The 14,640-nt window shown below is 41.2% G+C and overlaps 1 protein-coding gene across 1 annotated transcript in view; it reads right to left on the bottom strand.

Annotated features, from left to right (window-relative positions):
• The window catches only part of nos1 (nitric oxide synthase 1 (neuronal)), a 111,507-nt gene that overhangs the window by 60,237 nt on the left and 36,630 nt on the right, over positions 1–14,640 (bottom strand). The window contains exons 8-10 of the mRNA XM_041202639.1: positions 5,326–5,467; positions 5,070–5,209; positions 4,296–4,470 (exon numbers count right to left, since the gene is read on the bottom strand). Coding sequence (XP_041058573.1) covers positions 4,296–4,470; positions 5,070–5,209; positions 5,326–5,467 — 457 coding nt within the window. The remainder of the gene's footprint in view (positions 1–4,295; positions 4,471–5,069; positions 5,210–5,325; positions 5,468–14,640) is intronic.

Here is a 14,640-nt window from a genome sequence, read left to right as displayed (position 1 = left end):
AGTTGGATGGTGGAACTAGAGCTGTCAGGCCCCATTAGACATTGGGTTCTCCCACTGTTGCTTACACATAAACTTGAGGAAAGAATGTTTCATGACGAGCCAAAGATTTTGAGAGTTGCAGTTACAGGTATATTTGGCATTTATCTCAAAATAATTTGCATAAAATGTTCCTGTATGTTGTAATGATATCAAAGGAACCAATCGGTCACAAAGGATTGTACAAGTACATTGTGGGTTCATTATTAAGAACAGGCACATTGCACTTATATACATGATTGAAAACTTGAAGACATCAGGGCTGCAGGGCTGTGTGCACTGTGTTCTGCTCTAGGCTGAAATGAAACTGAGGATGGATCACATGACACACTTCCCTTAATGTGATGGCACATTGCTATCCCTTAAAGGCATCAACGGGGGAATTTTGTGGACATTTTAACAATATCCTCTTGACCTTCCTTTTCCTATAGTATCTGGGATAAATGTTGCTGTAACCGCTTTCATGCGCTTTTCTAAAGCCCCCCCTGCCACCCCTGTTATAATCACAACCTTCTCTGGCCTGATTTTTATGATGGTTTTGCTTTTGTTTTGTTTGACTCTCCCTCACTTGCCCTCAATGCAGCCCACACCCTGGTCACTTGCCTTTCCTGTCTGAGCTAACCCAGTGCTGGTCCTCTCAACGCGCTCTCCCACTCACTGAACTAATATGCTACAATCTCACCCCGAGAGATTGATCTGCTTACCAGCTCTATATTTGTGTACTATCTATGCAGTGTCTTCAAAGTCTTTCTGTGCAATCACTATTCTGTGATTACTCTCCAACTCTGCAACTTCATTGTGGTCTGTCTGTCTGTTAAGGGCCGTTGCATGCCATGTAGCATGTCTGAAGCTCTGCATGTCATTCATATCTGTACTTAATCTTGCTGCTAGGCTGAGCACTATGTCACTTAGAAGGAACCACTGATGAACACCTTGGTACGGTATTGTAATGATATAAAAGGCACCAATCACTCATGAGGGATTGTGCAAACACATTGTGGGTTCATTTATTAAAAACAGTGAACTTGAACATAGATACATGGATAGAAACTGGAGGACATCAGAGCTGCAGAGCTGTGTGTGCTGTGTTCTGCTCAAGGCCAAAAGTGAAACTGAGGCTGGATCAGGTGACACAGACTTCCCTTAAAGTGATGGCATTCACTAGCCATTAAAGGCATATTACAACAAAAATAAATAAGTAAAATAAATCTGTTCCTCCACTGACACTGGGTCAAAATCCTGGAACTCCTTCCCTAAGAACATTGTGGGTGTACATACACTGCATGGACTGCAGTGTTCGAGAAGGCCACTCACCACCACCTTCTCAAGGACAATTAGGGATGGGCAATAAATGCTGGCCCAGCCAGCGACACCCACATCCCATGAAAGAATATTTAAAAGAAAAGGTGCTTAAAGGCAATCTTTAAAGAGAACTCATTTTCAAAAATAAGGAGGATGTATTCTGGCATGAGTGAATTAACCTGCTTGGTTTCCACATTGATAAATTGTGCTTGCAGAATTACTAGTGATTGGTAATAAAATAGCGAGTAAAGTTGGAGCAGTGATGAGTTTTGCTTAATATTAAAAATTATACTGAGATTCCCATGTTTAGGATCGTTTGACAGTGTACTATTGAAATGCATGATGTGTCCCGTTGGCCTATTTGTGAGTGACTGGTTGTGTTCAGTCATTTTCCTCAACTGTGAAAGAGATTTTCAATTTGTTTACATGCTGAAAATGGCAGTTCCTTTGTTACCGAACAGTAACTGGGGAGAGAACCTACACCATTGCATTGGAAGAGTTAACATCCATGGGAAATATGAAGAGCTACATTAATAATTAGTAAGAGTACAGTAGATTTCAAAGCACAGAAAAGAGACATTCGGTTTACCTTTTATTTACTTATATTCAGGATCTGGCCAATGCTGACAGGGGCCTATTTACTGCCTTACTTACTTACTACAGGGATATTCAGTGATGAATAGGTTATGTCATGAGAATTCAAAGAAGTTTTATCATTTACAGGGCTCAAATCAGGAGTGTGATTGAACATTGGTCAGGATGTTCGTAGCTATGACAACACTTGAGTAGTCTGACAAAAAAAGTTCCACTTGATCGGTGTTCCTGCCACTGACAAGAATATCAATATTCATTCCTTCCACCACTTACAGAATGAACTGCAGCAACTAATCGAGATTATTTCAAAAGCTCTCCCCTGCAACTTCTACCATGAAAACGGACAAAAGCAGCAATGCTGTGGGAATATTATCAATCCCATTTCATACACCATCCTGACATAAGCATGTATCACTGTTCCTTCATTGTCACTGGGAAAACAGCCTGGAATTCCCTACCTAACACCATCGTGGGAGCACCATTGCCACAAGGACTGCAGGAGTTCAAGGATACAGCCTACCATCACCTTCCTAAGGCAGCTAAGAATGTGGAGTAAATGCTCACATCCAAGAGCAATATTTTTAAAAACACTTTCTATCAATTGCTCTGGCAAGTCATTTAATGCTAAATGTCTGCATGTCAACAGGGGAGAGATAAACAGAGCAAGAGAGAGAGATAGAGAGAAGTGTTTTGTGTAGGAATGTTGTAAGGCGAAAATTTTAAACAGAGCGCTGGAAAAACTTTAAGTAAGCTCAAAATGTCAATGATTCTGGATTAATAGTTAGTAGTCATTTTGTTTTAAAAAAGTAAGGCTTGCATTTATTTAGCTCCATTCATGACCTCAGGATTTCCCACAACACTTTACAGCCAATTAAGTTGTTTTGAAGTGTAGCCACTGAAGTAATGTTAGAAAGTCTACAACAATGACACACTCTTGCCTTTTACGTTATATCTTTATGTGAAAGTAGGTTTACTGATTGAACTAAAAGGTTTTGATAATAAATAGCCATTTGGTCATACAGAACTTGAGTATTGCTGAAAAAGAGACATGCCGAAGCTTTAACAAAATGTCTCTTTTTCAGCGATTTGATAATAGCTGCTGCTCTGTATGATCACTCACTGGGAAATAAAATAGTTTAATGATTCGTAATTAGTCTTGCCGCACCAAGTGTTTAGTTGGCCTACTTTCAAAGAGATTGAAGAAGTACATATGCAAAAGGTAGTTAGCTGCTTGAGAATGATAACCTTTGTAACCTTATACCCTTTGGTTATCCTGTTGCACAAGTAGGCGGAGCAATGTGAGGCAACTTCCAGAAAATTAAGTTGCTTTGATGTTTATGGGAATAACCAGTGCCACTGAACCATGAAAATACCTATGGCACGCTATCATTTATAATCACAAGTAAAACTTTTATATTCATGGATCTTTTGAGATTGTCAGCTTTTTTTTGTACTATGGCTATTGGTCATTTTTTTGCTGCTTTGCTAGGTTGCATATATTAATTCAAATCATTTGAAATTCACTGTAAAACCTGTGCCATTTGTTCACATTCCCTGAATGTGCACTCTCATGCTATGAGGTTTAGAATAATCTAATTTGTCCAACATCTGGAAAGAGTATAAATTGGCTGGTACTGAGAAATGTCACCCTTAGGAGTCACGACCACATATGAGGCATTATGGAGCTGAGTTAAGGTTCCAAATGGGATTTTAGCAACAAGTGAATCTTTGAAAGGTTCTAAGTAAGCACAATATCCACAAGAAATCAAAAAATCTCTGGTTTCTGGAGCCAACCGAATGGCGGAGTGATGTCTGTGAAAATTACATGCTGTAGAGTAAGTGAAAGACATGGGGCAGGATTTTCTGGGCCCGATATAAGCGGGCATCGTTGTGGGCTGGATGGGAAAATTTGAAGAGCTGTTGGCTTTTAACGGCTCTCCAAATTTTCCTGTCCCACCCACGACAATGCCTGCCAGTATTAGGGCTGGAAAATCCTGCCCTTGGCCTAAGGTGTGTAACTGATTTAATAGTCTTGAATTAAAACAAATTGTCCTTTCATATTTAGAAATATAACTTTCTGTTAATAATGCTTCAAAGCAGAAATGTAACATCGACTACATTTTATAAGCTGGACGTGTGCAAAACAATGGCTGGGTTGTATTTCCAAAAATAATTCAAATGGCCAAAACTTGGTCAAAGAGATAAGTTTTAAGTAAAGTGCTTTGGAATGTCTTGAGATCATAAAAGGCGCTACATAAATGTTCAATATTTTATTTTTAAAAGGTCATTTGTTTCACCCTGTGATAAAGGTAATGGTCAGCAGAAACATTTCTATGTTGTTCTAAAAAGGAAATAGAAGTTACCTCTAGAACATAATATCGAGCGGCATCGCAGAAGTCACGGACTCCGATTTCTGTTCCCATATACCATCCACTAAAAGGACAGGCTGTAAACTCAAGGCCTCCAATATCCAGAAGCATGTTTGAAACAGCTGGCAGGCCGTACCACTTCAAGTTCAGATCTTTAAACCATTCGAACCTAAAGGACATTCCGAAGGTTACAGAAATGCGAACAGCTGTTGTATTATGATTCTAGATTATTGTAATTTTATTTGAGTAAATAGCCCCCTCTTTCATACTTATCAACCCCTTTCTTCACACACACTCTTGCTGCCTGGACTAAGAGACAGGAATGCAGATGGTTCTCAGACGAATGGCTCCTGTAGCTAGATACTCAGAGCCACTAGAAACTATTGACTCTACCCATCACTTCTCCTTTCCATTTGCTGGGAAACATAGCTATCAATGCCACATTTTATGCTCTGTTCCACGTGGAAACTGCACTTTATTTGGGTTCCCACCGAGTAACAGCAAGATTAATGGCCAAAGTGTGGAAAAAAATTACTGCAGCTAAATGAACAAATGTGGCTACTTTTAAATATAATTTGGAGTGAAATCAATGTTCATGGATAACAAACTGCACCCAATTGGAATTAACTGTAATATTAATCAAAAATGTTCATTTGAAAACTCAGGTAAATTTCATGCTTCATAACAGAAGCTAAAACAATATTTGAATTGCAAATAATCAAATGATAAAAGCTTTACAAAAACTGTTCTGAACAAAGCTGTACGTACTTAGGATGCCTGAAAGGTACTTCCAAGATCAGTTCTGGGGGTATCTCAAATAGTTCAGGGTCATTCCCATTGGCTTGAAGCAAAAGGGGGAGGATGTCAAAGCAACCTTTAGGTCCTTTCCAACCTTGTTGCATACAAATCTGCATCAATAATAATCCACAAAGAAAATATGACATTCAGAGAAGCAGTATGGAAACATCCATAAATATGACTAAATAATATAAGTTGAAACAAGCTGTTATTTGATATACTGGACCTCAGTTAGCTCCACAGAAGCAGGGTCTCCAATGACTGAACCATCGGGTTGTTTGTACCCAGCATATCGTATCAGCTGGCTGTTCCAGATTCTGAAATCATGCTTGCCATCTGTTCGTTGTGGGAATATTGTGATAGCAGACCTGTAAAATCATCAATCTTATAACTGTTGAATGGTGTTACACTGACATCTATTGACGTTAATTGAAACTAATATGTTTTCTAACATAAAATAACTTTAAAATATTTAATTACATACATGGATTTTCATTTAAATTAAATTATAACAACAAATTGTTTTTATATTGCACCCCTAACATAATAAAACATCCCCAGCTGCTTCACAAAGGTATTAGTAAACAAAATATGATGCCGAACCACAGAAGGGGATATTTGGACAAATGGCCAAAAGCTTGGTCACAGAGATAGGTCTTAAGAGTGTCTTAAAGAAACAAAGCAAAATAGAGAAGCGGAGAGGTTTCTGGAGGGAATTCCAGAGCTTTTGGACGAGGCATCTGAAGGCACAGCCACCAAAGATGCAGTGATTAAAATTGAACATGCTCATGAGGCCAGAATAAGGAGAGCACAGTTATCTTGGGGAGTTGTGGACCTGGAGCAGATTATGGAGGTGGGAGAATCGAAGACTTGGAGGGATTTGAAAACGAGGATGAGAGTTTTAAAATCCAGGCATTATTTAACTGGGAGCCAGTGTAGGTCAACAATCACGGGGGCAACGGGCGGACATAATTCGGTGCAAGATAGGATGTAGACAGCAGAGATTTGGATGACCTCAATTTTACCAAGTGCAGAATGTGGGAGGATGGTCAGGAGTGTGGTAGAATATCCCCTCAGGTGTAGTAACTGTGGGTATAGCCTCTCCTGTTGTCTATCAGAGGTCACGTGATGTTCTGGGAGGCTCCGACCAGTGAGCCCTAAGTGCAGGGAATCCAGGGGGGTGGGTCTTCCTGACAAGAGTCCTGATCGAGCATGTAGCACCTCAAAAGCTCTCTGTAATAAGGTTATCTGTTTCTTGTTGAAACCTGTCTGCTCTGTCAAGTCATTACATTTGGCTGCGAGGGTAAAATAGCTCCGACACTGCACCTTACCTTGTTAACCTGAGTACATCGAATCTTAAGAAAATGAAAACATTACTCACCAATCATGCCACTCTCAGTAGAATCGATCCTTATGATGTGACTATGGAAGACTGGAGCCAGTATATAGAATGCCCTGGCTTTTATTTCTTAGAGAAAAAAATTACCGTGGAGGAAATGCAGAAAGCCACCCTTGTGTGTATGTGGCAGTGAGACATACAATCTCATTCACAACCTGATGGCCCCAAGTGCGCCCAATTCTAAGTCCTATAATGAATAGGTGGACCTCGTGAAAATGGATTTTCATCCAAATCCACCCATAATAAAGCAACATTTTAAGTTTAATTCCAGAGTTAGAGCCCCGGGAGAGCACATTGCAACCTATATAGTGAACCTTAAGCAGTTGACAGAACACTGCGACTTTGGGGACACATTAAATGAGATGCTGCGGGACTGATTAGTCTGTGGTGTTCAGGACGTCACCATTCAGCGCTGCTAACTCACCAAGGTCAACATCAATATTAAGTGAGCCCTAGGAATCTCCCTCGCCATGGAAAGCGCTGCAAGAGACTCACAGGGTTTGCACCACATACAACATGGTGCTGTTCTTCATGTGGGGCAGGAACCTACTGCCAAGTGTGGCACGAAAATCAGACCCACAGCATCGAAGAGCGAGGCAATGTCCGATGTTAGAAACATGAAAAGGCCGAGTAGAAACACTTCAGTAGCGACTCCAAGGTTAATTTATTGTGAAGGTGAAGGTGACCACGGACCGGACACTTATAAATTCAAGGAGGCAGAATGCCATTACTGCCATAAGAATGGTCATGTAGTAAGGCAATGCAGGGCAAAGTTGAAACAGCCCATAAAGCAGCAAACCAACATGATCGAATTAGAAAATACAGCAGAATCTGAAGCTGTCAACACTGTCGTTTATTCCCTGTATAATGTAACCACTGTAAAAACTGAACCCATCACTGTCACAATCCAAGTTAATGAGAAGGCACTATTAATGGAGGTGGATACCGTGGATCTCAACTGTAGTGGTGGGAGAGCACACTTTCAAATACCTTAACAAGGGTAGACAGCCAATAAACCTGGAGCAGACAACTACTAAATTAAAGACATACACTGGGGAATCTAGTCAGGTAAAGGGCATCTCCACAGCATCAGTGACTTATAGGCAACTGACAGCCTGTGATAATAGTGAAAGGAGAAGGACCCAGTCTTTTAGGGTGAGACTGGTTACAGAAGATCAAGCTTGACTGGTCTGAGATATTTCACCTGAAAACAGGAAGAGTTCCTGAACTGCTAAAGAAAAATGACAGGATATGAATTAGGGAAGTTAAAAAGCTTGCAGGCCAAGATATATGTGGATCCTCAGGTGACACCACGTTCTGTAGGGCCAGACCTGTGCCTTCCACATTGAAGGAGAAGTCGGATCAGAACTGTGCTGGTTAGAAAAACTGGGCATCTCCAACCTGTCCAATTCTCGGAATGAGCAGCACCCATAGTTCCAGTGGTTAAGCCTGGCCAAACCAGACGCATTTGTCGGGACTATAAATTGACCGTGATAAGGCAGCAAAACTAGACAAGGACCCCATTCCAAAGATAGACAACTTATATGTAAACCTGGCTGGAAGCAAGTCCTATACAAAATTGGATATGAGCCACACCTACCAACAATTAGAACAGGATAACACATCAAGAGAATATGTGACTATAAACGCACACAAAGGACTTTATCAGTACACTCACCCACTCTTTGGAGTATCATCTGCATGCGTTATCTTCCAGAGAACAATGAAGAGTCTTTTTCAAGGACTTCCCTGAGTGGTGGTTTACCTAGATGATGTTCTGATCACAGGGTCAACCAAGACCAAATGCTTGGCCAAACTGGAGGAGATGCTAAGAAGTTTCATGGAAGTAGGCGTACGATTAAAGAAGGATAAAAAGCACATTTCAAGTTCCAGAAGTTACTTACATGGGTCACAGGGTGGATGCCATGGGTTTGCATCCGGTAGGAGAGAAAGTTCGGGCAATAAAAGATACGCCCTCACCATCCAACGTAACTGAGTTCAAGTCCTTCCTGCGTATGATCAACTACTATAGCCGCTTCTTGCTTAACTTATCAACTGTGTTAGCATCATTACACTTGTTAAAAAAGAATCACCATTGGTCATAGAATTCACAACAGAATGAAGCCTTTCTGAAAGTAAAGAAACTGATGCATTTGTCATGTTTATTGGTACACAACGACACATCAAAAGAGCTGGTATTAACATGTGATGCCTCTCCTAATGGTGTAGGAGCCGTGCTATCACACAAAATGGAAAATGGATCAGAAAGGCCCATTGGCTTTGTCTCGAGAATCCTCTCCACAGCCAAGAAGGGTTATTCCCAGTTAGAAAAGGAAGGTTTATTGGTGGTATTCGGAGTGAAGAAATCCCACCAGTACCTACATGGACAACATTTCACCATTGTGTCAGGCCATAAACCATTCATGGGTTTATTCACTGAAGATAAGGCCATTCCACCAATCGCCTCAGCAAGAATACAACATTGGGCTCTGATATTATCTGTGTATGAGTATACTTTTATGTACCGCCCTGGCTTACATATTGCAAATATGGATGCACTCAGTTATCTCCCATTATCAGATAGTATTGTACATGCTCCTGTTCCACAAGAGGTTGTGGTGTCACTGAATTTCCTGGATACTTCACCTGTGCGTGCAAAGCAAATTCAAAATTGGATGAACAGAAAGACAATATTGTCAAAAGTCAGAAACTTTGTTTTGCAATGATGGTCAAATTCTCCTGTATCTGAAGATTTGAGACCATTCCATGCCAGAAACACAGGGTTAAGCTGTCAAGATGGAATTTTGTTGTGGGGGTCAAGGGTTGTCATCCCATCACAAGGAAGGGAAGTACTCTTAAAAGAGCTTCACAGTGCACATCCATGCATATCAAAGATGAAAATGCTTGCGCCAAGCTATGTCTGGTGTCCAAGCATTAACATTGACATTGAAAGTATGGTCAAGCACTGTCTCCATTGTCAGCAACAACAGAAGTTGCCTATTTCAGCTCCCCTGCATCTGTGGGAGCGGCTTGGTCGACCTCGGGTTAGGCTACATATTATTTATGTAGGACCATTCTTGGATACCATGTTTTTGTTGATTATAGATGAACAATCAAAATGGATAGATCTATACGAAGTCAAATCACCAACATCAAGCGCAACTGTCAAGAAGTTGCAGCACTGTTTTAGCATACATGGCCTATCTGAAATCATCATTTCTGATAATGGTTTAGCATTTACCAGAATAGAGTTTCAGAAATTCATGAATTTGAATAGAATCAGACATATTAAAATAGCCCCTTACCATCCCTCATCCAATCATTTAGCCAAGAGAGCTGTACAAACTTTCAAGTCTGGTAAGAAAAGATTATCAGAAGGGAATCTAGAATCTCAACTTTGCAGCTTTCTTCTCAGTGATCATACAAGGCCACTTTTGATAACGGGTTCAACACCATCTGAATTATTGATGAAACACCACCTATGTACACGATCAAGTCTGATGTTTCCAAATTTAGATGGGAAGGTAGAGCAGAATCAAAAATTGAATCACGATATGCACAGCAAAGCATACACATTCAGTGTAGGTCACACAGTATTTGTGTGAAATTTCGGAACTGGACTTGTTGGGTTCCTGGAATCATTGTCTCAGAGACTGATCCATTATCTTTCCAAGTACAAGTGGAAGTTAGAATTATTCGTAAGCATGTAGATCATATTCGTGTTAGAGAGTCATTCCAACAACCAACTATTCTGCCTGTGATTAACATCAAAACGTCAAATCCTGAGGTGCCAGGTCGACCTGGAATAGACATGCTGATGTCTCTGTCGTGTTGCCAAACCCTGAACTGCCACTTTCTAAAGAAGTGCCTCATGTTGATATTCCAGATCCTGTTGATCCTGTTGAAGAACCTCAAGCGGTAGAGCTACACCGCTCTAGCTGTATCAGGAGATTACCTCAGAGGCTTGCTCTTTAATCACCTGAAGTTGTATATGTATATATGTTATTGGATATTCAATGTTTCCTGTAAATAGAAATTGTAAAAAAAAGACTAAAGGGGGAGGAAATGTAGTAACTGTGGGCATAGACTCTCCTACTATCTATGAGGGTTCATGTGGTGTTCTGGGAGGTTCAAAACAATGAGCCCTAAGTGTGGGCAATCCAGGCAGGGGGACTGGGTGGTGGGGCTTTCTGATGAGAGTCCTGATCAAGCATGTAGCACCTGAAAAGCTCTCTGTAATAAGGTTACCCATTTCTTTTTGAAACCAGTCCACTCCATCAAGTCATTACATCAAATTAATGTCCGAGGCCCAACCATTTCAATTGCTTCATCAATGTCCATCCTTTCACCATTAGGTCAGAAGTGGGGATATTGGCTGATGATTGCACAATGCTCAGCACCATTCACAACTCCTCAGATGTTGAAGTAGCCCATGTGCAAATGCAGCAAGACCTGGACAATATCTAGACTTAGGCTGATAAGTGGCAAATAACATTCACACCACACAAGTGCCAGGCAATGACCATCTCCAACAATAGAGAATTTAACCATTGCTCCTTGATATTCAATGGCATTACCATCACTGAATCCCTCACTATCAACATCCTGGGGGTTACTATTGACCAGAAACTGAACTGGACTAGCCATATAAATACTGTGGCTACATGAGCAGGTCAGAGGCTAGGAATCCTGCGGCAAGTAAACCACCTCCTGACTCCCCAGAGCCTGTCCACCATCTACAAGGCACAAGTCAGGAGTGTGATGGAATACTCTCCACTTACCTGGATGAATGCAGTTCCAACAAACTCAAGATGCTCTACACCATACAGGACACAGCAGCCTGCTTGATTGGCACCATATCCACAAACGTTCAGTCCCTCCACCACCAATGCACGGAGCCAGCAATGTGTACCATTTACAAGATGCACTCCAGGAACTCACCAAGCCTCCTTAGACAGCACCTTCCAAACACACAACCACTACCATCTAGAAGGACAAGGGCAGCAGATACATAGGAACACCACCATCTGGAAGTTGCCCTCCAAGCCACTCATCATCCTGACTTGGAAATATATTGCCATTCCTTCACTGTTGTTGGGTCAAATTCCTGGAACGAGCTCTCTAACAGCACTATGGCTGTACCTACACCACATGGAGTGCAGCAGTTCAAAAAGGCAGCTCACTACCATCTTCCCAAGGGCAATTGTAGATAGACAATAAATACTGGCCTAGCCTACAATGCCCATATCCCATAAATGAATAAAAAAACTCAAAGGTACAATTAGCATGAATAAGAGTCTCAGTTGCAGATGATCTGAGGCAGGGGCAAAGTTGGGCAATGTTACTGAGATGGAAAAAGACAATCTTAGTGATAGCTCAGATACATGGCCAGAAACTCATTTCAGGGTTAAATATGACACCAAGGTGTGGCCTCATGCAATTGCCAGAGCGCGGGATGGAGGCAATGGCTAGGGAATGGATTTTGTGGTGAGGACCAAATACACTGGTTTAGGTCATCCCAATATTTAACTGGAGGACATTTCTGCTCATCCATTTACTTAATGACAGACAAGAAATCTGCCAATTTAGAGGGAGTGGAAGAGTCAAGAGAGGTGGTAGGAAAGCTGAATTGGATATATGTGGAAGTGGAAACTGGCATGTTTTTTGATGATATTATTGGGATATAGATGAGAAATAGGAGGGGGCCAAATATAAATCCTCGTGGGATGCCAGAGGTAACAGTACAGGAGTGAGAAAAGGAACCATTGCAGGTGATTCTCTGACTGTGGTTTGTCACGACATTGGATTACAGCCCCAAATTGCTTACAGGCATATTGAACTTCTAAGGAAGATATGTGGTTTTTAAAAAGACATACAAGCAAAAGCTGGCTGAGAATGTAAAGTAATCACCTTCTGGGAAATTCTTATGTGGATTATGCTTGATCGACTAGTCCAGAGAGAACCTAGAATATCGCACGTAAAAGGTGTCAAGCTTACTTCATACAGAGATACTTGAAAGGAAGAGATGAATTGCAAAAGATTGAACTTTAATCTCCTGTGGTTGTGGAGACAATGGAGCCTGATTACCACACCTCAGCAAAACATCCAAAACCATCTCTTGTTAAGTTATATCTGAGTTAAAAGAAAACAGGCTCTGGGTGAAAGGCATTTTTGTTTCTTCCCTTCCAGGAATACACAAGGAAAGAGGTTACAAAGCTACCTGCAGACCTAATCTGTGCATTCTAATTCTGGCGTGCTAGTGTGTGCCAGTGGGAGTCATAGCAGAAGAAGATAGACCCATCCCATTGCAGCTTGTAAACAAAGGCTCTCTCCCTCTGTTGCTAGGGGCAAGTCAACAAAAGAAATGGGTTAGCTTCTTCAGCTAACAAGCGGAACCAAGTGTCTCCAAACCAACTGCTAAACTGTCAAAGTTAGCTCCGCCAGAATCACCCAACTTAACTACTGCAACGTTGAGCCATCTACACCTCATAGACAAGACAAAGACTGACTCATATATCTTTTTTAACTTTTATTTTGGACTCACCTTCTCATTTCTGATCTTTGTGTATGTGTGTTGTGTTTTTATTATTTTTTCTTGGGTTTTTAGCAACTAATAAACTCACTCTTTCTTTGACTTAAGAAAGCCTGGCTAAATTGGTTCCTTCTAAAACATTAATATATTTGGACTAGAAAAAGGTATCCATGAGGGAAAGGGCCCCTTCTTTATTCAACCCCCTCGGTTGATTGCAGCAAGGTTAAATTAAAAGAAGGAGGGCCAGCTCATTTTCCTCACCTGGGGGCATAACAAATTGGGGGTCCCATTCTGGAAGTTAACAAATTGGGGGACCTCAGCCGGGGACCGGTCATAACAAATTGGGGGCTTGGTGCCAGAATAACACCCACAGATGAAACAAAAGAATTAGAGATGGGAAAGTAAGTTGTTACTTTGAAAGCAATTTTTAAAAAAGCTGCAAAAAGGTTTTCTTGAGTCTGTACTACTAAAGTGTAGAAATGTCTACATTTGATGCCAATGCTTTTCTAGGAGAAGGGAAAGTAACTTTTGAGGATTTAAAAATTCTGTCCCTCGAAGAGTTAAAAGAGCTAACTCAGGACTAGAGATTCCCTCAGCTGAGATTTATAATATTACTGTGGGTGGCTGGAACATTATGTCACAAATGTAAGGCAAGACTATGAAAAGAAGTAGAATTGCTGAGAATGCAGCTAGATCAGGAACAAAAAGAATTTGTGTTACAAGCATTAGAACTTGAGATGAGAAGAAGAGAAAGAGATGAGAGAGAACTTCAGGACAGAGAGTGGAAAAGGGAAAGAGAGAAAAAGGAAATGGAAAGAGAGAGGTGGGAAGAAGAGGAAGCTTTCCAAAGGGAATGGAAAGAGAGGCAGGAAAGAGAAAGGGAAAGGGATGAAGTTTTCCAAAGAAGATTGCAGGAACTGGAAAGAGAGATAGAGGCCTCCAAGGCATCCGGTAAAATAATACTCCCAAGCAGTCAGGAAAAATCTATGCATTCAAAAATAGCTGAAAGGGCTAGAGGAAGCCAGCCGGGATCTGTTGAAATACAGGGAATGATTCAGAGGACTTCAAGGGGGCAATAGAGCCTGTGAGAGCTGGAGCAGCTCGGCAAGGGCTACTTGCAATCAAAGGGAACAGGCACTCAAATTCTGCTGAGAGGCAGAGACCTGGGGAGTGTTCAGTGAGGATTGGAGTAGTTAAGAAACAGCTTCTTGAATTTAAAAGGAGCAAGGTTAAATCAGTAGTTACCGAGCGTCCGGTGGAATTTAAACTGGACAAAGAGGATGATCTGGAAATTACGTTACTCGGTACATTTTTTTGCAGAATTAAACAGGAACCAGGGGATTTGCAAGACAAGGAAGAAGACAGTTAGAGAGGTGTCACGCCCAGCTGCAGAGCCACGAGAAGGTAGAAGGACCAGAAACAGGTCTGCAGAAGTATAAAGAAACAAGGTAGAACCTGAGCGAGTTAAAAGGATCAAAGTTAGACCAGCAGTAATAAAGAAGGTCCATGAGGGACCTGTAAATGGTTAAAAAGGAGGATAGGGTAGGGCCAATGATCTTTTTGACAAACAGCTTCATGGCAGATTTGAACAGGGACAAGGGGAGTTCCCA

Source organism: Carcharodon carcharias, chromosome 13 (assembly GCF_017639515.1).
Source record: "Carcharodon carcharias isolate sCarCar2 chromosome 13, sCarCar2.pri, whole genome shotgun sequence".
Taxonomy (NCBI): Eukaryota; Metazoa; Chordata; class Chondrichthyes; order Lamniformes; family Lamnidae; genus Carcharodon; species Carcharodon carcharias.
This window is presented reverse-complemented; position numbering and strand designations above follow the sequence as displayed.